The following is a 23,850-nucleotide window of genomic DNA, read 5'->3' on the forward strand; positions in this document are numbered from 1 at the left end:
GAGAGCCACAGTGATGTGAATGAGCAGAGGAGCTGAACAAAAACCTCAATGAATTTATTTTCACAAAGATCACCAGGGGGCAGCAGCAAATCAGAAATATGATGAATCTAAGAACGAACGAACACACACACACACACAAATATGCATGCATGCACGCACACTCAATATCATTTGAGGGTCCTACCAGCATGCACTGCAGCACTGTAATGGTTAATAACATGTCCAACAAAATCTTGATGGAGCAGATTTGAACCCAAATGAACATATTTGAATATGACACTTTATGGCTATTAGTTTAAAGCACCATGTGGGTTGTTGAACAAAATGCTTAGTTGAATTTGATCAAGATGAAAAATAAAATGAAAATGTTGAGGAGAATCTCCATTATTATGGGGATATTAGGAGTTGTAAATGCTGTACATGCACATATTATGGAGAAAATAATGAAATACTTTTCCAGCCTCTCCTGCCTCACTACATATCGTGTACTCTTCTAATTTCAGTTTCATTCCAAGGTATGCAAAGATAATTCAGCCTGATTTGATTAGCAAATCATGGTGTAAAAACTATACAAATTGTTAGAAAATTGATTGAATGAACAGTTTTTCATTATTATTTTTTAAGACAACAATTGGCAATCCATGCTTTAAGTGCACGTAATGCTACAGTCCACCCTCCTTTTATGTGATGTGAGTGTTGTGCTGTATGCAAAGCTGACTTCCTTCTAGTCTGCTATAAACACTTGATAGCACACTGTCAGCTGAGGAAGACCAAGAGAAGCTCCCACCAGTTGACCTTCAACACCAAGCATGTTCTCTGTAGCTTTGCTGCTGCTGCTGGCTGCTGGATCCTGTGAGTCTCTTTGAGGGACAAACACACACTCTATCATCACACTGCAACACTTCTTTATTATTATTCCACTATCAAATGCACTGATATGTTGAATATTTTCTCCTCCACAGGTGTGAAATGTGAAACGTTGACACAGCCAGCGTCTCTGACTGTCCGGCCAGGTCAAACTCTGACCATCACCTGTCAGGTCTCTTATTCTGTTAGCAGCTATTGGACTGCTTGGATCAGACAGCCTGCAGGGAAAGGACTGGAGTGGATTGGAGTGAAATCAACTAGCTATGAATCCTACAAAGATTCACTGAGAAACAAGTTCAGTATTTCTGTTGCCTCTTCCAGCAACACAGTGACTCTAACTGGACAGAATGTGCAGCCTGAAGACACTGCTGTGTATTATTGTGCCAGTGATCCACAGTGACACAAACCATTGGTAGAGCTGTACAAAAACCCCTCAGTTCCTGAACACTTGGAGCATGAAGCCACCAGAGGAGGCAGCCTCACACCACTAACACATTCAAGGCCACTTCCCTGAGTTAAAAAAAAAAAAAAATAATAAATACTCAGTGTATTTGTTTGCAGGACAGGGAAAAGGTGCTTGAGGGTCCAAATAATCTTTTAATGACTGAAAAAAAAAAACAATATATATTAGAGTTTTATAAAGCACTGATTTGATTCATAAGTCATTAAATTTAAAACATCTTTGAAATTAATTATTTCAAAGATGTTTATGGCAACACCAAGAGTGACTCTATATCAAAAAAAACAAAAAGGTTTTGCTCTCAACATTTTTACAGTGATTTCGAAATTTGTTGTCAATCTTTCATGTATCTTTCATGTCAACAACTTTTTTTTTCTTTTCACTTCTTTTTGAATAAATCTCTGCACTTTTCTGGCCTTCTGAGGTTCCCACCGAGGAGGCCTCAGACACCACCTATGTCCCATTTACAGTGTTGTCCTTTCATCCCTTCCCAGGAGATTGAAACACCAATCACACTTGACCTCACGTGACAACAGTCAACCACACTTAACACCAGGTGACTCCAGTGACTCTTGATGATGATTGTTAACACCAAAATGTCTTCTGAAATCCTACTATCAAGTCCAGTCAACTTTGTTCTGAACCTTACTTGCGATATTCCCACCAGTTCACCTGAAACACCAGCATTTTTGTCTTTATTGCCACTGCCAGTTTTGAGATAGGGTCAACTCTCTTTTCCTTTTTTATGGAAATTATTTTTTAAAAAAAAAAAAAAAAAAACAGCCATTTGAAAAAAAAAGGTTTATATCTTTAATAAAGCACTACAACACAAATACAAATTAAAGCTGCAAGCAGCGTTGGACGGGCCCTCGCACTCGTGCCCCGCGTCCCCCTCGTGCCCGTCGGGGACGGTCCATTCCCGGTGCCATTCACTCAGTCACACACACACACACACACACACACACACACACACACACAAAGTTCTGGCCCTGTTGCTAGCGGTGCTCCTCCAGCAGATGGCGCCCTTAGCGTGTCCTAGTGTGTGCTTGACATGACCTGTCACTCCTTTTAAGGGGGATGTGCATTGGGGGATGTGCCAGCAGCTAGTGTGTGTCAGTAGGGCAGGCAGAGTGCAGAGTGCAGAGCAGACCAGAGTCCCAGCTGTTAAACAACTCTTCACAGTGGCCACACACTTTTTTCAATCCACACCATGATATATATTTTTGTAGGAATTTTGGTCCTCTTTCCATCGGCATAGGTTTGAAAGCTGTCAGACTTTTACTTTAGTCACCAGGGGCCTAATTAGCCCCTAGGATTCTGCCTTATTCACACCAGGGTCCATGGGAAAAAATGGAGGCATTGGTTGTGGACACTCTGACTTTGAGGCCTTCTAAAATCCAAACGGTTCAAATTAAATAATTAGCCTTGAAGAACTTTTGTTAAGCACTGTGTCCTCTGTCCAACCTGATCTCACAGAAATCCGTGAAATGAGCACGACCTCTTAACAACGCATTGCGTGCTCCTGGCACATAACCTGTTATAATTACGTCTGGCCACCACAGAAACAGCGTCCACTGAAAGTCAATTAGGATCCGTGTCGTATGGCCACCACGCAAACGCTGTCCACTGAAAGTCAATTTCACGTGGGTGGTAGTTCATAGATCCCGGAAGTGCAAATTTAATCAAAATAAAATAATAAAATAAAAAATAAAAAATCGCCAGTTTTCTAGACTAGACCTACCATATTGACCCGCATAAAAGACGACCCTGATATTAAGATGACCCCTCTTTTTCAAGACCATTTTTTGGAAAATAGGCTACTTTTTATATGGACAAAATCTTGTTTGAATAAAAAAGCCACCGGCCTGCATCAGGCGGGTCGGCCGCGGCACCGGCTGGTACCGCGCCCACCCGGTCAGGTCTGCGGGATCTGACAGGTGAGCGGTCAGTGCCGCGGTCGGCCCGCCTGGTGCTATGGCCGGTAGGAGTAGTATCTAACATGGAAGGGCGCAAGCCAGTAATTTCGCCTAGGGCGGCACATAGGCAGAACCGCCACTGTATAGTTTATAATGTCATCATTTTCATATTTTTCTAGTCCACAAAAATCACATTTTAAGCCATTTTGAAATCAATGAACGAAATTTTATTTTAATCTGAAAAACACCGGCGTTACCAAGGCAACGCGCTTCATGCTACCTGGTGACTCCCGGCTTCTCGGCTTCAAAGACGTCACGCCGTGGGTGGTGGTTCATAGATCCCGGAAGTGCAAATTTAATCGGTATTCTGAAAAAAAGGTCTGATTATTAGCCATAACGTTGTAACCACCCAAGGCAGACTTACCACGAGCTATGAGGATGTGTAACGATGGCATGTGTCCACAAGTCCCGTATAATATCAACTTTATTTTAAGAAAACACGTTTTATTTGCGATATCATATCACGGAGAAGCACTACATTACCCATAATCCTAGTGTTTATCAGCGACGTGTCTGAATCGACAGCTTTCATCAATAAAGTCAATAAAATCTAATAAAGTGCATGAAAGTTGATAATGTGCTGATATGTTACGCCATTGAACACAACCCTTTCAGTCAGCGAAACAGAGCGGGTGGACAAACCGTCGGAACACGTCAAAAATAGCACTAAAGATTTATATAGTCTATATATATTTTTTTTTTTTCATAACACATCTTTACTCGTGGTATAAACATAGGCTACATGTTAAGGTTATGCTTTTGCTGTTGAAAAACTACCGTATGTATGGTTTTTAAACCTAAATTCACAATGTTTATCCTAACCCGGAAGAGGGGTACCAGAACTACAATTCGTGCAGAGTTGCAACACACAGAGCTGTCCTGCGCCATAGCTTTTGTAGTTCTAACATGTTATGTCTATTATATGAAGTGGTGATCACTAATTTTGCAAACTTAATCAAAGTTTTTGGGTGTGGGAAGAACGCCTGAATGGTCAGATTTTAATTTTTTTTTTCTTAAGATAGTGAAATCATGTTTTTTCCATGTTTTGACACTAGTCGGTGGCGCCCCCTATTGGTTTGCCATCGGACATGATAGTAGAGGTCAAGAGCTTTCCAAAAATGTTGACCCCATGTCTGTGCCATTTTTTGTTGCTGCACTGTAAGCCTTTAAAAGTGTCTCAGGTGGCCATATTAAGTTAATGGGAAAATCTGAAATATGAAACATTGAGTATTTTATGGGGAAAAAAAGCTTTGAAATGGTCCAAATTGAAAAGTATGACTGTGTATATGACTAACATCAATATTCTAAATAAATTTGGCCATTACATACCCCCTTAAAGAAGTTTGACTGATTTTATCAAGCTTGGCCCTAAAAGAGGTCTGCAGATGTATACCTGAGACAGCCTTGACTTGGAGCATGATGAAAATCAAACTTTGTCACAGAACAACAATGAAGACATCGTTTGAAAGGTCTTGACCTATGGAGTAACATATCTCAGTGTGAGACCAGTGCGCAGTTCCTGCTCCCCACAAGTGCCCTTAGAACCTTGCACCTGAGACACTTTTAAAGGCTTACAGTGCAGCAACAAAAAATGGCACAGACATGGGGTCAACATTTTTGGAAAGCTCTTGACCTCTACTATCATGTCCGATGGCAAACCAATAGGGGGCGCCACCGACTAGTGTCAAAACATGGAAAAAACATGATTTCACTATCTTAAGAAAAAAAAAATTAAAATCTGACCATTCAGGCGTTCTTCCCACACCCAAAAACTTTGATTAAGATTGCAAAATTAGTGATCACCACTTCATATAATAGACATAACATGTTAGAACTACAAAAGCTATGGCGCAGGACAGCTCTGTGTGTTGCAACTCTGCACGAATTGTAGTTCTGGTACCCCTCTTCCGGGTTAGGATAAACATTGTGAATTTAGGTTTAAAAACCATACATACGGTAGTTTTTCAACAGCAAAAGCATAACCTTAACATGTAGCCTATGTTTATACCACGAGTAAAGATGTGTTATGAAAAAAAAAATATATATATATAGACTATATAAATCTTTAGTGCTATTTTTGACGTGTTCCGACGGTTTGTCCACCCGCTCTGTTTCGCTGACTGAAAGGGTTGTGTTCAATGGCGTAACATATCAGCACATTATCAACTTTCATGCACTTTATTAGATTTTATTGACTTTATTGATGAAAGCTGTCGATTCAGACACGTCGCTGATAAACACTAGGATTATGGGTAATGTAGTGCTTCTCCGTGATATGATATCGCAAATAAAACGTGTTTTCTTAAAATAAAGTTGATATTATACGGGACTTGTGGACACATGCCATCGTTACACATCCTCATAGCTCGTGGTAAGTCTGCCTTGGGTGGTTACAACGTTATGGCTAATAATCAGACCTTTTTTTCAGAATACCGATTAAATTTGCACTTCCGGGATCTATGAACCACCACCCACGGCGTGACGTCTTTGAAGCCGAGAAGCCGGGAGTCACCAGGTAGCATGAAGCGCGTTGCCTTGGTAACGCCGGTGTTTTTCAGATTAAAATAAAATTTCGTTCATTGATTTCAAAATGGCTTAAAATGTGATTTTTGTGGACTAGAAAAATATGAAAATGATGACATTATAAACTATACAGTGGCGGTTCTGCCTATGTGCCGCCCTAGGCGAAATTACTGGCTTGCGCCCTTCCATGTTAGATACTACTCCTACCGGCCATAGCACCAGGCGGGCCGACCGCGGCACTGACCGCTCACCTGTCAGATCCCGCAGACCTGACCGGGTGGGCGCGGTACCAGCCGGTGCCGCGACCGACCCGCCTGATGCAGGCCGGTGGCTTTTTTATTCAAACAAGATTTTGTCCATATAAAAAGTAGCCTATTTTCCAAAAAATGGTCTTGAAAAAGAGGGGTCATCTTAATATCAGGGTCGTCTTTTATGCGGGTCAATATGGTAGGCCTAGTCTAGAAAACTGGCGATTTTTTATTTTTTATTTTATTATTTTATTTTGATTAAATTTGCACTTCCGGGATCTATGAACTACCACCCACGTGAAATTGACTTTCAGTGGACAGCGTTTGCGTGGTGGCCATACGACACGGATCCTAATTGACTTTCAGTGGACGCTGTTTCTGTGGTGGCCAGACGTAATTATAACAGGTTATGTGCCAGGAGCACGCAATGCGTTGTTAAGAGGTCGTGCTCATTTCACGGATTTCTGTGAGATCAGGTTGCCTCTGTCATGTATTCAGTTTTCAAGCCGATAAAATTAACGCCCTGGGAGTTTATAGATTTTCTGCAAAGCGAAAATTTGGGCGAAAACGTGACTTTCAAATGCAAATTGCGGACTTCCTGTTGGTTTTAGGTGGGGGGCCCGGCACGAAAAATGTCAGGCTTGATGAGATCTACGTTTTGGCGCTGGTTTGGTCTTTCTATGACATTCCTGTGGGCCGCAGCGGCTGCCTTTGCATCCCTAGGTGGCGCTACTGAGCGCATTTTTGCACCGGGGGGTTCCGATTTTTGATTTTATCGAATGTTTCGCCAGACCTGACGTGCGTGTCAAATTTGGTGAGTTTTTGAGCATGTTTAGGGGGTCAAATTAAGGCCTTTTTACAAGTAATAATAATAAGAATGGAGAAGAAAGAAACACTACAGATACAATAAGGCTTCGCACTGGGACAGTGCTCGGGCCCTAAAAATACATATCTGACCACAGTCAGTCTACAGTCTGTGGTAAATGGCAGGGGGAAAAAAAACAAAACATACAACAAATGCTAACAATACAATAAATATATATCTGACTTCAATTAGCCTCAGTTGTGTTACGTGAAAAGTCAATATAGTACAACACTTAACACCTCCATGTCGAAAATATATCCAAGATGTATAACGTGAATAGGGGGAAATGGTCAATAGTAGTGTCCACATGGCTGACAGTAAATTTGTTGTCAACACAGTAAACACATCTGTGAAAGTTTCCTTGTGATTATGTAGAACTTCCTGTGGATCAATTTCAACCCTTCAATTTCTCCAGTGAAGATTTATTCTCCATTTGTACCAAATAACTATTTCAAGACTAATCCAATGCAGGGCTGTCGTCCCTCCCTGTGAGGAGGAGTCAATGCAAAACTTTGATGTCTCCCATCTCTACTTATGTGACTGCAGAGAGGATGACAGACAACAGTGGCCACACACTTTAACATGATGGGCTATAGGACAGGACTGCTGCTTTTAACTCTCTGCTGGGCAGGTCAACATTTTCACTCACCTGGATTTGACAGCGTCTTCATTCAAATCCGTACTTCATGCATGTGATGCTTTTCTGTTTTGTGTTGCCAGGTGTTGATGGTCAGACTCTGACACAATCTGAACCAGTGGTTAAAAAGCCTGCAGAGTCCCACACATTGACCTGCACAGCCTCTGGATTCACATTCAGTGACTACTACATGCACTGGATCAGACAGGCTCCTGGAAAAGGACTGGAGTGGATAGGTCGTATCACTGATGGTGGCAGCAGCATCTACTCCCAGTCAGTCCAAGGCCGGTTCACCATCTCCAGAGACAACAGCAGAAAGCAGCTGTACCTCCAGATGAACAGTCTGAAGACTGAAGACTCTGCTGTTTATTATTGTGCCAGACAGCCACAGTGACACAAACCATTGGTAGAGCTGTACAAAAACCCCTCGGTCCCTGAACACTTGGAACATGAAGCCACCAGAGGAGGCAGCCTCAGTCCACAGATTAATTTAATGCCATGTGTTTCTGTGAGCAAGAGACTCTGTCCCCTGGAGACACAGAGCTACAAACAAGTGGCTCACATGGACAAAGAAGATCAGACAAACATGCAGCCAAACATCATATTCATGTGTTTATGAACAGACACAGTTTTGCAACTATGTAAAGCAAAAATTATATATTAATTATATATCATTATATCATGAATACTGTAAATCTGCATTAGTTAACATAAGATCATGCATTTTAACACAGTGGTGACTTTACGCTTATTTACTAAATAGTAATGAAACACATTTGATACAGCACACTGATATAATTATCAGCATTTATGTTGCATGATGCAAATAACTACCACTTCAACAGGCTTTATTTAAAGTAGTTTCCCACTTCATCCTCTGTGTCCAGTGACAGCTTCTGGGCTTGTTGGATTTGAGACAAAGAAGGAACAAACTACAAGGAGAAAAGCCCACTAACTGGTGTGCTATGATGAATCTCACTAAGTGACCTGCACATCCTCTGGGTCCAGTGTTTTTATTAGAACAGGTGAGTCCTGGTCTGCAGACTGGAGTGTGTTTTCACCATCAGTCCCTGTAGCTCCATCAAATCCTCAGCTGTCAGTCCAGTTGCTTGGTTCACCATCTCATCTCCTGTAGTGAACAATAGGAGGCTCTTTGGATGAATGTTGGCCTGTTAAGATTTTACTATTTATTCTTTTGCTTGTGAGACACAGTGAAAAATATTCAATGAGCAGCTGTAAAAAAAAAAAAAAAAAAAAAAAAAAAATTCACATAACATATAGACATATTGGGTGCTTGGAGCAAATAGCAGTGAAAAATTCTTCTTACCTGCCCATCCTCAAATCTGAAAATGTATGAAATTTTTTCCTTAACTCACATGATTTAACTCCAAGAAATAATGTTAAAGCTGTTTCACGCAAAATCGTGAAAATCCGTTTTAAGGGAACTGCACTGAAGAAAGGTTTTATGTGAGATCATCATGCATGTATACAGTTTACTGAAGAACCTCACAACATCACCATCACCTCCTGGTTTTGATAAGAGTATGAAGACCACAATGACCTTCTCCTAATTCCCATGTTTATCCCACTTTTCTATGAACAGAGCCATGCATGGTTGTTGTGATGTCAGCTTCAGGTCGGCTAACTTGTTACTCATCAATTCACGTTCATCAGCAACAGAAACTCTGAGCTAACATTGCTGACCCCAGTTCAAATGATTGATGCTAACTGTGTTTCCAGTGTAGCCAAGCATGTTTGATTGCCTGTGGGTCACATTTTATTGCATTAGTCACTCTGTACAGTGAACATTCATTCTCCACTGCATGAAATAATAACTGAGAGACTGATCCACTGCAGTGCTGTCGTCCCTCCCTGTGAGGAGGAGTCAATGCAAAACTTTGATGTCTCCCATCTCTACTTATGTGACTGCAGAGAGGATGACAGACAACAGTGGCCACACACTTTAACATGATGGGCTATAGGACAGGACTGCTGCTTTTAACTCTCTGCTGGGCAGGTCAACATTTTCACTCACCTGGATTTGACAGCGGCTTCATTCCAATCCGTACTTCATGTATTTGATGCTTTTCTGTCTTGTGTTGCCAGGTGTTGATGGTCAGACTCTGACACAATCTGAACCAGTGGTTAAAAAGCCTGCAGAGTCCCACACATTGACCTGCACAGCCTCTGGACTCACATTCAGTGACTACTGGATGCACTGGATCAGACAGGCTCCTGGAAAAGGACTGGAGTGGATTGCAGTTATCAGCAACACTGGTCGCACCACCCGCTACTCCCAGTCAGTCCAAGGCCGGTTCACCATCTCCAGAGACAACAGCAGAGAGCAGCTGTATCTCCAGATGAACAGTCTGAAGACTGAAGACTCTGCTGTTTATTATTGTGCTCGAGAGCCACAGTGACTGGAGTTGCTGGAGCAGCTGTACAAAATCCTCCAGTCCTCCCTCTTTGAATTACCTTTTTGCTTCCAGTGTAAGAAAATATGAATATTTATATTTACAGAAACACACATGTGCACAAACACACACACATACTCAAACCACAATTAATAATAAGAGAGTTAAATTTTGATGGGCTTTAAAAAAAAAAAAAAAAAAAAAAAAAACAGCTGCTGAGCTCATAACATGAATGAAGTTTTTTTCATGAAAAAACTTTGTCAATAAAAATCGTGGGAAAAGACAATCACTGAACAAAAAGCAGTTGATCAAAAATAAGTTTTATTTTTAAGTTTGTTCTTCATCTCATCCACATGACAAATTCCCAGCTTTTCTTCTATTCATTCTGAGAAGCTTGTTTTATACTTTGTACAGGAAGAAAGTTTTTATTGTATAAGTCATATGTAGAAAAAATGTGCAAACCTTTTTTTTGCAAGGTAGCTCTATTGATTTATGTGTAGGAGGAAATGCATATTTCCTTTTTTCTTGTTATAATGCACTTAGATAATTAACAACAACAAAATCATCATCATCATCATCATCATCATCATCAACAAAAACAAAAAACAACAATAATAATAACACAAAAATATAAACATAAAAATTACTTCTGAATATGTTCAAATTTACTTTTTTCTGTGCAACCACATCACAAACTTCTTAGTGTATTTACAACTGTTTTTCAGTTGAATTTACACTTATAATTTTGAAAATATTACATGCAAATTAGATGTGGATGAGAGTCTGGAAAAGAAGCCGCAACAGGCTACATCGATCCACATCCACATCGATCCTCTCTCTTTCACTGAAAAAAACACAGTAACAATATAAATCTTTTTATCATGTGTATCAAATTCCTTCAGCTGCTGAACATTAAAGCCAGTTCCCCTCCTTCATTTGATAATCCTTTGATTTTCTCTCCCTGTGAGGAGGAGTCAATGCAAAACTCTGCTCTCCTCCATCTGTATTTATCTCACTCCAAACTGAAAGAGAGACCAAACTGCTGACCAGACAAACTCCAATACTCACCATGGCAGTAGCTACATGTCTCATCTTTCTGATGATATCAACTTTCACTGGTGAATGGCACAAGAACGCTTCACACTTTTTTTCTGTAAAGGGTTTTGTTTGGCTCTAATCTCATCCAACTGTTTTTCTCTCCAGGTGTTTGCAGTCAGACTCTGACCCAGTCTGAACCAGTGGTGAAGCGGCCTGGAGAATCCCACAAACTCACCTGTACATATGCAGGGATATCAGATGATGCTGCGTACATCAGCTGGATCAGACAGGCTGAAGGAAAAGGACTGGAATGGGTTGCCTACATTTCTGCTCCAAGTGGTGGCAATAAACATTATTCTTCATTGGTGCAGAATCGCTTCACCATCTCCAGAGACAACAATGTGGACCAGGTGTATCTGCAGATGAACAGTCTGAAGACTGAAGACTCAGCTGTTTACTACTGTGCACGAACAAAACACAGTGATACAGGAGGCCATAGAGCTGGACAAAAAAACTACTGCATGTGCCAGTGTGAGAGTCAGGAACAAAAGAGCCTCTGGGCAACCACTTCATCCAGTTTTTTAAATGCCCTTATAAAGCAAATTTCTTTGTTCAACAAATTTTGAAGTGATTTTGGTAACACTTTCTGTGAAGGTCTATTGTATAATGCATTATGAGCTCATTCATAAGGCATTATAATGCATTTATAATGCGTTATAAAACATGTTTTAAATGTTCATAATCGTGTATGACAACTTATAACAAGGTTTAGAAATGATTATAAGTGGTGGATATAATGTGTTATAAGCTCATCATTCATAATGCTTTATACCTTCATGGCAAAGTGACAACAGTGTTTTATGGAAGAATCTGAAGTCCTGGGTGGTATACCATGTTATAACTACCAGTTATAAAAATAATATGAACTGCTGTAACACATCATAAGAAATAATAAATGCTCAAATTCTGAAATGGAATAATACCTTATAAACATCAATAATGTGTTAGAGGATGACTTTGTGAGCTTAAAGTAAAGTGTCAGCACTTTACAGTATTTGATTACTGTAAGTAAAGTGTCGGTCAAAAAAAGAGGATCAACTCAAAGTATGTCAACTCTTTATTTTCACAAATCAATTGAACCAAGGAAGTTTGAATGTTGAATGATGAGCTTATAACACATTATATCCACCACTTATAATCATTTCTAAACCCTGTTATAAGTTGTCATACACGATTATGAACATTTAAAACATGTTTTATAACGCATTATAAATGCATTATAATGCCTTATGAATGAGCTCATAATGCATTATACAATAGACCTTCATAGAAAGTGTTACCATGATTTTTTTTTTTTACTCTTCTAGAAAACAGAATGATCGTCTTCAGCTCTGAAAGCAGCACTTCATCTGCACACTTTATTTGTAAATTACAACAACAAAAAGTTTCCTAGTTACCACTTGTCATTTGACGACCTTATGTGTGAATCTCCATGTCAGAAATAAGGAATATGTTTAGCCAGACCACTTGACCAGGAGCAGCCAAGACTCCTGAAGGTCTCTGAGGTCATGTTTCCACCTTGCATTAACATGTGTCATGGATCATCCAATCACAAGTGGACAGTTCTATGTACAGGTGGGAAAGTGTGTCCTCAATATGTCTTGAGATCTGATCGCTGAGGCCACACTCGGAGGTGGCCTGGAACACATTTGTCCACATCACATTTGGAGTAGCCTACAAACAGACATGTGTCCCAGGCTGCACTGAAGGACCGCCTGATGTCTTCTAATTTCCAGCCCAACACCTCATGCTTTAATCCAACAGCAGCCCGACCCGTCAGTTTTCCAATAAAATAAATATCCTGGCTGGTTCTGCACAGCTGAACTGTGAGCTGATGGGCCAGATGGAAACTGAACTGAAGGTAGGCTGCAAAGCAGCTGTTTAGTGGATAAAAATGCAGGCTGGATATCTTACACATGTTTCCTGCTTCTTCTTCTTCTTCTTCTTCTTTTTTTTTTCTTGTTTTTTTTTTTTTTTTTTTTTTTTTTACTTCATCTGTAATTTCTGACACACATCAGATCCACAACTTAAACAGCCCTCTACCAATGACACACTGAGCTCTGATTTCCTATTCAATCCATTTATTCACCAGAGTTCAGAGTCTGACCGTTCATCATCATCATCATCATCATCATCATCACTGTCATCATCATCATCATCATAACATTTATTTACACAGCGCTTTTTTAAAAACGGCTTTGCTTGACAACAAAGTGGAGGGGAAATTAAAAAAAACAAAAAAACAAGTGCAGTCAGGATATGGGATGATTTATTACATTTATTTCCTTTTATTTCTATTCCAGTAAGGGCATTTAAAATTAAACTTATAAAAGATAGTTTAATAATAGGAAAGAAACTCAAATGTTCATGTCAAAGAGGTCTTTGGGAGAGATAATAATTATAAGTTGTAATGAAACCATTTTGCTTTTTTCTCTCACTCATGAATCAATTTTGGAAAATTATGGAATAATAACATTTCATTGTTTTTCAAAGTAAGACATTTTCAGCAGCTGTCTGGCATTTCCTCCTGAGCTTCGATCATATCAGCAGTGGATTTATGTCACAACTTGCTTGCTATGAAAACAGCAGATGTGCATAACAGCAGAACAACTTGTTCAGAAATCCCCCAACCTGAACAATGAACCCCAACACACTTTTACCACAGACGTATCAGGTAAGAAAACTGCTCTCCTTCACCATTATATTGTATGCATTTATTTTATTACTTGTTTGTTATTGTTAACTTTGTCAGTGTACATCCTGTATGAATGATTTATAATTCAATTTGCATCACAAAGGCACAGGCACTCAAAGATACTTTTGTTGATAAGAATTAGTCAGAGTTTAGTGTTGTGCACAGCCTCTGCTGAGAGCAGCCGTGTGAACTTTTTGTCTTCCAGTGGAGCGATGTGGGCTTGGTTTTTGTACAAGGGTGTATCACTGTGATATGGTCGGGGTTTGGGCACAGTGAAATACACCCATACAAAAACCCTAGGCAACAAAACTCCACATTTTACACATTATTCTGCTTAAAAAATAGCAGGAGAAATCAAAATTGCAGTGGAATACACTTCAGCTGTTATGTTTGTCATTTTCAGTCGGCTAATTAGTCGTCAGTAGTTATATTTATTATGCAGATCAAACTGTTGTCTTACAGTGAACTGTAACTTAAAGCATTAAGTGTGAAGAAAAATGAAAAAAAGTGCTTTATGTGATACTGAGGGATCAAAATTACCTGCAAAATAACATGGATTTCTTTATATTTCATGCTTTTACCAAGGATTTAAAGCAGCGTTATGGTGTTGAGGGTTTTTGTTCATGCAGTGAATGGAGACGTAGCACTGTGATTATTTCGACTACTGGGGCAGCGGGACCAAAGTTTCTGTTTCCTCAGGTAAGTCTGTTTTAACATACTATTTCAGTAGCCAGTTTATTATTTTATTTTCAAAAGATATTCCTGATGGGGAAAAAAAGTTAAGTTGCGACCTTTTTAAATCTTTAGTGTGGCTTGAGAGACGGGAAAAGCTTGGCTTACAGACAAGATCTGGTTTTCCTCAGCTATTTCTTAGAAAGCAAAAAGTTTTAGTGTTTATGCTTCTGCATCTTGTGGATGAAGACTACAGGTACTGCTAGTTTTTCACTTTTAATTTCATTATGTGTTTGTATTCATTAGATAAATATGAGACAATTTGTGTAATATGCAGACTGTATCTGAATATCAAACAAACAAACAAAAAAACAAAAAAAAAACTGTAACACCTTACAATAAGAGTACAACAATTAACGTTAGTTAATGCCGTAATAAACATGAAGTAACAGGTAATGAACATTAAGTAACAGTTAACTAACCATTAACTAATGTGTCTAAGAATCATTTACTAATGCTGTTCATGCTAAGGTATTAATTTATATGTTATTTAAGGGTTATTGTAAATATTATTAAAATTAGTAAATGTCATAATAATCATGAAATAACAGTTAATTAACAATAAAGGCATTAACTAACATTAACTAATGTTAATTGTTGTACTCTTATTGCAAAGTGTTACCAAAAAAAAAAAAAAAAAAAAAAAAAAAAAAACATATTATATGATATATCAATTTTACCAATTACTATGATAATTTGGCTTTAGTACTTTTGCCAAAGCAGCCACTGGTTCTGGATTTTGGCATATCTATTTTTAATCTAAATTAGGTATTAGATCTAAATACAGAGAGGGATAGGGGTCTCACTTGAGCAACAGGACGTCAAAGACAATATTTAAATAATGATAACAATATAATTTATTAATTAATGTTTAAATGAAGTATAATAATATAAATAATTATTTAATATTTCTCACAGTCGTTACTGAAAAATACACAGTAATAATTTTGACTTTTAATATGAGTAGGCTAAGTCACTTACACTACAAATTACTACACATACAGATATACTATACAGATATACAGCACGACTATACTATACTATATACTATATACTATATATACTATACTACTATACTACAATTTGTTTTGTTTGTTTAAATTTAATCATATTATTTTATGCAAACAGCAAGCATTTAACAGAAAATACTATGAAGGAGAAAGCCAATACAAGTCAATAAAACAAACAATTAAACACATAAATGAACAAATACATGAGTACAGAATTTTCATATTATGATATTATAGGATGGATAAAAAAAAAATAATAAAAAAAAATCCAAAAACAGTTTTGGAAACTTTCCAACTGATCTCAGAGAAAAATGCTGAGGCTCCACAAAATGATGCAGTTAGCAGAGAGAATGCATCTGTCCATACAAACAGTATAAAATCGATATTGATATTGTCATTGATATTGATACTAATATTGATGATATTCTTGTCATTGATGAAATGGTTAGAAAGACAAGTAGGATGAGAGACAAAACTGTTGTCATTATTATTATATTGATCTTGTTGGTGACATATCTGTTTCTTCATTTCCCAGTATTCACATTTCATGGAAACAGTCTAACAATGTTCTTATTGATAAATCCTGTTCAACTGTTTATGATTGCATTTTTGTATGACTGGAAACTAATTCGGCGTGATTTTCCACAGACACAGTTGCACCGGTTGTATTCCCTTTGACACAATGTAACTCTGGGACCGGAGAGGCAGTCACTGTTGGCTGTCTTGCCTCCGGCTTCTACCCAGATGATCTAACCTTCACCTGGAAAGACGCCAGTGGGAAAGCCCTGACTGCTGTTCAGTATCCTCCAGTTCTGAATAACAACAAGTACACGGGGGTCAGTTTGCTGCAAGTACAGAGAGCCGACTGGGATTCTTCTGTGTCTTTTCGTTGTTCCGTGGATCATGCAGGAGTCCCCCAAAATGTGACAGTGCAAAGTACGGTTTGACTTTTAATTTACTAACGTGTCCATGTAATGTCTGGTTAACAGGTCCACATGCATTTCCCTGTTGAAGCTGTTTTATCACTCCAGCTCTTCAGCAGTATTTACCGTTTTCATTTTCCTTGTCTATCTATTGTTTAGCATAAAAGCCTAAAATTCAGTTCATCCACAAGCAGATGAGTTTGTCCTTTACAGGTGAAAAAGACTCAAAGAAAAAAATTATGTTAATTGTTAGAATACAGAATAGGATTGTTCATGTCTGCTCTTTCTTCTCCCTGTCCAGAGGTCATAAATCCTCCTGTGGTGACTTTGCAGCCCATGCCTAATGGAGACACCTACTCCCTAATATGTATGATTGAGGATATGCCCTCAAAACTCTCGTCAGTCACATGGAAAAGGAACGGGGTGGAGGTGGCACAGCAAAAAACATGGGAAATATCTCCAGCTGGAGGCAGCGACTCACTTATCAGTGTCCTGAAGGTCGACAAGACGGAATGGGAGAGTAAATCTGTCTTCAGCTGTGAGGTTCCTCATCCTGGAGGGCCAATTACCAAGAAGACTTCCAGTGGTACAGTATTACTGACATTGTCACATGCACATGTCTCATATTGAGCTGATAGTGAGCAGGCAATGACATACGATTCCTCTCTGCTCAGACGTAACTGCTAAGACTTCTGCTTTGGTTTGATCTTCCAGTTTAGTGAATTCTTCTTACCCCCTTTTCTCTGTTCCTCTCCTTCATGTAGCTTTCATCACAGTGAAACTAAACCCTCCAAATGCAAAAAAGCTTTTCTCAAACAACGAAGTAGAGTTGGACTGCACCATCACAGGAGAGGACAAAAACATTGTATCTAAAACTAAAATCACCTGGCAAATTAATGGAAACAATTATACCAACAATATCACTGTCAAGCCAGACAGTGAGAAGAGTAAAACCAGCAAACTACTCCTAAGCCTGCAGGACTGGACAACTGTAAAACAAGTTCGCTGTTCTGCTTACAAGGAAGAAGGCATGGCACCAGTCATTCAAGATCTCACTGTCCACCAAGGAGGTATGTTACCAAAAGCCGCAGAAAAAGTCACTAATTTCAGATGAAATCTTTTTCTCACTGTGTTGTGGAGAAATCTTGAACTCTCAAGGACAAGTCAACTTGATACACAAATGTGTCTTATTTATGCAGACGTATTTGACACATATTTGTCCGTGACAAAAGCACATTGAACTGCTTTGTTATGAAATAGATGTGAACTTTGGCTTGAGTTGACATAGAAATACAGGAACTGTCTTGTTTCATTCTATTTCAAAGCGCCAGCTAAATAGGTCTTATGGTAAATTCTATGTGTCTTTCAGGTGAAACAATTAAACCTGTAGTCCACGTTCTCCGAGAAGAAGACATGCCTAAGGGAGAATCAGGCAATAAGGTCACTCTGGTGTGTCTGGTGTCCAGCACCTCGCAGTCTGACTACTATATCACCTGGAGTGAACAAGACAGAGGTCAGGTTTCAGACTTCCAAGATGGTATCGACTCCCCCCCACAAAAGACCCAGAATGGCTACTCCGTCACAAGTGTGTATACCACCAGCAAGAAGAAGTGGGACGACAAGGTCATTTTCACCTGCAAAGTCTGGCCCGCTGGTGCCAGCAGCCACATGGAGTCAGCAGGAGTTTCTAAAGCGCAGGGTAACACAGTTGTCTGTTGAGTGGAGTCAATTCAGCTTTAAATGTTGTGTTTTGCAGTGTGTTCCTCTGTGTGTCTGCATGTACCCCGTGCTGTGGAAAGTGACTTGCTGCTGCTGCAGAGGGCACTCTGCAGCAGCAGCAATCTGTGAATTTGTTAACATGAAGTCAGCGCGTCAGCTGAGTTTTGTTTGTCATCATATTGTGTGCTGTTACATTTGAGTCTCTTGTGCAAGTGAACGCACTGTCTTTATCAAACTGTCTTGGCTTGCAAAGTGTGTTTCAATAAACGTGACTGCATAGAATCACCTTTGTTACATGTTCATGAATGAGTCCAAACATGAAAAAAGCAAGGAAGGGCAAATCAGCCCTTTTTACTAATAGTTGTCAGCAGAGATAGATAGATAGATAGATAGATAGATTTTATTGTCCTTTTTCAGGATAATTGTTTTCACTTCTGTACAGCCACGAGGATTACACAAACAGCGTTACAGAGGGAACACCAACCAATACAATACCATAAGCGCATACCCGCCACCATACATATACATTTCGCCACAGTTACAGTCTTTTAATTTTCTTGTTCAGTTGAGTTATGGCATATGGGATAAAACTTTTGTTGAATTTTATTTTCTTCCAGGCCAACGACCTGTATCGTTGGCCAGATGGAAGGAGTGTGAAATATGAATTAAGTGGGTGACTGGGATCAAGTGCTGTGGAATGTGCTCTGCGTGCAATGGCTGTGCTATTGAGATCTGAGAGGTTGGGGGTGGGGAGCCCGATGATCTTGGGAGCTTTGTGTGTGATCTGTGTTAGTTTGTTTCCGTTGGGTGCTGACAGCATGTTGAAGAAGCAGGGGGAACAGTAGAGGAGTATGGGCTGAATAATTGGGTGACTGACAAAAAAGGAAAGGAAAAAAAAGGAAAAAAAAAAAAAAAAGCACATATTTGTTTTCTGTCCTGATGCCAGCAAATATTGATTAAAGGTTATGGGCTGTAAGCACACATAGAAACATACTTTTATTTACAATAGCATGTATGTTATTTTAGTCTTTGATGTAATATTTAGTAGTCTATGAGTAAATCCTAAAGGGGGGAAATTACTCTCCAAATGTTGACACTGGTATTGAAGGACAGTGATCAAAATGTACTAACTTTACAATAGGTGCACATGTTGCTGCATACTCTCACACACACATACACACTCCAACCCAAGCACCTATGTGTCATCTAACTGCCTGCCTTCTTCCACTCAGAAACCTCTCCAGGGTCAGGTGAGAGTTTTCCTCAGAGCTGCCAGCAGGGTGGTGTGGAGGAGGATGAGTTCAGCAGCCTGTGGTCCACAGCCTCCACCTTTATAGCCCTCTTCCTTTTCTCTGTCTCCTATAGCGTGATATTCAGCCTGGTCAAGGTAAAGGAGCAGGCTTTTTTCTCTTATAGTCAAACTGTTTGAGGGTTAGCTCTGGGATATGACATCACAGTCTGAATAAACATAAAGTGATTTACAAACTATAAAATAAGATGTAAAACCCAATTTCAGGCAGTAAAAATGCCAGACATGAAAAAAGTGAAGCCTGCATGTTTTCCCATATTTGCATGTTTTGTTTTGTTTATTTTGCTGACTCCTCTGATTTCCTCCGGTTCCAATGATAAGTTACTCAGGAAGACTGGACACTCTACATTGCCATACATACATTTCCCCTTGATCCTGAAAGGAAACACACATAGAATGAATTCAGCTTAGTAAAATGAATGACAGCCTTTATTAATGAAATAAAGAACACCCAAATAAAGTTTCAATCAAATATGAATATGTTTTTTTTAATCATTTGATATCTTTTTCAGATGAAGAAACACTGAAATGAAGAGGAGTGAATGGATGCATGACATACATACAGTTCTACTTCATATTTCACAGCTCCTCCTAGAAAATTCCTTTTGTGTGCACAATTTAATTTTAATTGAGCTGCAGCATTTGTCATTTAAAAAGAGAAATATTGGCTTTGTAAAAAAAAAAAAAAAAAAAAAAGTAAGCATAATATCTAGCCATTCGCACTTCTGTCAGTCAGAATGTAAAATTTAGTAGTAAAATATTTGGCAGGTTTATTCATCTTCGCAAATAATGATGACATCATTACAAAATGCATTTCCTGTGCATCATGTAATTTTATGAAAACATTATCATTTTCATCAACCTATTCTCTTTATATTGTTGCAGTGTTACAATATGTGTGGCATATAATGTTTTTTCTTTTTCTTTAACCAGAATATCTTTTGTATATGTAGGTCTGTGTTTTTGTAGTTTTGAATATAAAACATGGCTTGTTTTACAGTAAACTTCATCAACGTCATGCTTGTGATTTATTTTCTTGGGGTTTTTTGTTATTGCTAGGATTGTTTGTGTTTAACTTGTAGGTGTAACCTTGTATTATAAAAAACACTATAACTGCACGATAAGGGTGATATACACACAAAGCTTTACAGGATTTTGAGCTGTCATATGAGGTAGGGCACAAGTCAGTGAACATGTAAAACAAGTCAGTATCACTTCTGTTAACAGTTGAGCTAAAAGGGACTTTCAGTTTCCTGTGGTTTCCAAAGAAATCGTCTTTAGAGAGTCACTCCCCCCTCTCTCTGTACCTCTGGGACCACACCTGGGAGAGTGAAACTTTCTAGAAACCGTCAGAGTTGCAAATAACCTTCCTCGAAGAAGACAGACACCTTTTTTGGGCGCAGTGGACTAAAACATTGTTTTTCGTGTAAACAGCCAAAACTGTACACTGATCACACACCAAAACAAACAAAACACAAAACAGCCCACAAATCCCCTGAAAAGCTGCTGTGTTGAGAATGGCTTCATGCTTTTTACTTTGCTTAAAGAACATTAATTAATTAATTAATTACATTAATTCAAACTTGATATCAGGGATTTCACTGAGACACAGAATGTGTTGAAAAAGAGGGACAAGAGAGAGTTTCCACTTGTTGTCACTGAAGTCGGTTTAAAGTTTGAAGGTCAACATCATGTATCATTTAATTTTATTCATAAACACTTGTACAAGCAGAGAAAATGTATTTGTGAGATGGCAGAAAAGTGTAGGTTTGTGGACGCAGGTTTTTGTATGCAGTAGATAGTAAACTGTTAGGCTGTGACTACGCTGCTTTTGACTACTGGGGAAAGGGAACAATGGTCACCGTCTCCTCAGGTACGTAATATTAATATTTCTGATTAGATACAGAAATTCTTAATACATCACTCAGAAATATTGTATTATTTACCGGTAATCACAGCTGTTGTCTTGTGATAAAACAGCCAACAGTAATTTGTAATCTGTCAAATGATCTGTCTTGAGTGTGAAACCGAGTCGGGTCTATCAACAGATGTAGTAGATGTTAGTTTGATTTTAACTTTAGACTGCCTCTAAGCTGGCAGGCTTCACAGTCTGTATGATGTGAGGCACTTAGGAGGATAGTTTTTGTAAGAAGTGTGTATTGGTTGTCTCCACTGTGACAACTGGGTTTTTGACTACTGGGGAAAAGGCACTATGGTCACTGTGTCATCAGGTAAGAATTAAAATCTCTCTTCGTTTATAACTCAGACCGAGCAATATTATGTTTTTATGACAAAAAGATCATTTTTAATTTCTCTGCTTGTCAGGTGTCAGTTCAGATGTTCGTTATTCAAATAAAAAGAGTTTCAAATGTGCGAAAAGTGGAAACGGCAAAATCCTCAGTATCAGACTAGATCTTCGACAAAAAACTGTAATATTAGGGCATTTGGTCATTCAAATGGATTGTAATATTATTCTCTATTAAAAGTAAAGTTAAAGACTTTTCAAACTAGTTATTGACTAGATGAAGCCTTTTGAAAATGAGTGATAAGTAGATTTAGCGCTGTGCCACGGTGCTTTTGACTCCTGGGGGAAGGGTACAACAGAAACTTTTTCATCAGGTAAGAATTATCAACTTAAATAACCAGGGAACTGAAACAAAAGGAACAGTAATTATTTCATAATCATTTAATGTCCATATTGTGATGTGGCTGCTATTACAGAAATGAATGGATGTTTACTTATGTCAAACCCTCCACAAATGTCAAATAATGATGAGTTCTTAAATATACTGTTGAATCTATTAATTGATCATAATTTACCAACAATATACTGACTGATAGCCAATAAATACTACAAAGTGCTATAAGTGAGAGACGTAAGTCTGTTCCTTTCCTTACCAACATGTAAATAACTGGGATATGAAAGCTGCAACACAAAGCTGCCATGGGCTTCTCTTTGTTATCACTCATGTTTAAAAAATTCTGTCATGTGGAATCAAACTTTTATTTCAGTATCCTCATGGGAAATATTTTCCTTTTTCTCAGACACTCCAAAGGCCCCTACTGTGTTTCCTCTGGTAGAATGTGGTTCTGAGACCGATAACACGCTGACTGTTGGCGTCCTCACCACCGGCTTCACGCCCGCCTCCCTGACCTTCAGCTGTGCCACTGCCAGCGGGACGAACCTGCCCGACTCTCTTCAGTACCCTGCAGTTCAGAAGGACTGCTACTATTCAGCGGTCAGCCAGATCTGAGTGAAGAGATCAGACTGGGAACAAAACGTTAGCTGTACCGTGGACCATCCAGCAGGATCAATAACCGTCCCCACTACATTGCCAAAACGTAAGATTCACATCAAATTTTATATATACAGTGGTGGAAAAAAAGTTTTTGGACACCCCATGCATTTGTGAAGTATTGCATTAAGAATCACTCTTAGGTCTTCAAGTGCAAATTCTTTTAGTACAGTGACAGCCAAAATACTAAACAAATCCTAAAAAAGCCATTAAAAACTTAAAATTGATTGGTTCCATAAAAATACGTAAGAAATTTTGAGTATTGGGTCATTTTGGTACCAGTGATGAAGGTCATTCTTTTTATTTAAAGACACAATTTTTGTTGCCAAGCTTTGTTTCTATATAAAGCCAGCACATTTGAAAGTTCTTCAGACACAAAAATGGCTAAAACAAGGAACCTAATGCAGGAAACACGCCTGAAGATGAGCCAGGAAGGGTGCAGCTGCTGCCAGATAGCCAGGAAGTGCAGATGCAGTCCTTCAGCAGTTGGATCCACTCTGCAGAAATACAGACGAACCAACAGCTTGGAAGACAAACCAAGATCTGTGTGTCCAAGGGTTTCTTCAGCAAGAAATGACCGCATCCTGATCCGCATGTGCAGGCAAAACCGCCGAATGACATCACAGGAGCTTCAGCAGCAGTGGTCAAACCAAACTGGTACCAGTGTTCCACCCACACTGTACGTGGCCAACTTTTAGATCATGGCTTAAGGTCCTACAAGGCTATCAAGAAGCCCCTGATCAATGAGAGACAGAGGCTAGCCCGGCGTCGTCGGCCCAGGCACACAAGAACTGGACCAGGAATTGGAAGAAGATTCTGTGGTCAGAAGAATTTGTCAAGAATTTGGTTTTGTTAGTTTTTCTTGTAAACAATAAACAAACAAATATAATTTGTATTTGTTTGTATCTGTCTAATGCAGCCACACCTTGAAACACAAAAAGATTTTTCCACAAATATTTCATGATAATATTTGAGATTGTGTAAAACTTTAAGGCCGTCCGAAAACTTTTTTCCACCACTGTATAAACTTAGTCAATCCAGAAACTGATCAAACTGTTTGAAATTTAGTATACTGGCT

The 23,850-nt window shown here is 38.9% G+C and overlaps 1 protein-coding gene and 1 gene segment (V, D, J or C); both read left to right on the top strand.

The window, feature by feature from the left end:
- Positions 1–809: 809 nt before the first annotated feature.
- Positions 810–22,745, top strand: LOC115363556 (Ig heavy chain V region T601-like). The segment is given in 4 exon segments: positions 810–852; positions 963–1,259; positions 21,293–21,349; positions 22,522–22,745. Coding segments are annotated over 4 exon segments (606 nt in total).
- LOC115363512 (immunoglobulin gamma-1 heavy chain-like) lies at positions 9,545–20,080 on the top strand. The gene is made up of 10 exons (XM_030057772.1): positions 9,545–9,593; positions 9,683–9,991; positions 14,432–14,482; positions 14,514–14,516; positions 16,174–16,461; positions 16,750–17,034; positions 17,213–17,518; positions 17,818–18,147; positions 19,400–19,554; positions 19,989–20,080. Exons 1-10 carry the CDS (start codon positions 9,545–9,547, stop codon positions 20,001–20,003), a joined length of 1,791 nt encoding a protein of 596 aa, XP_029913632.1. The 3' UTR covers positions 20,004–20,080.
- Positions 22,746–23,850: the final 1,105 nt, after the last annotated feature.

This window comes from Myripristis murdjan, chromosome 8, assembly GCF_902150065.1.
Source record: "Myripristis murdjan chromosome 8, fMyrMur1.1, whole genome shotgun sequence".
NCBI lineage: Eukaryota > Metazoa > Chordata > Actinopteri > Holocentriformes > Holocentridae > Myripristis > Myripristis murdjan.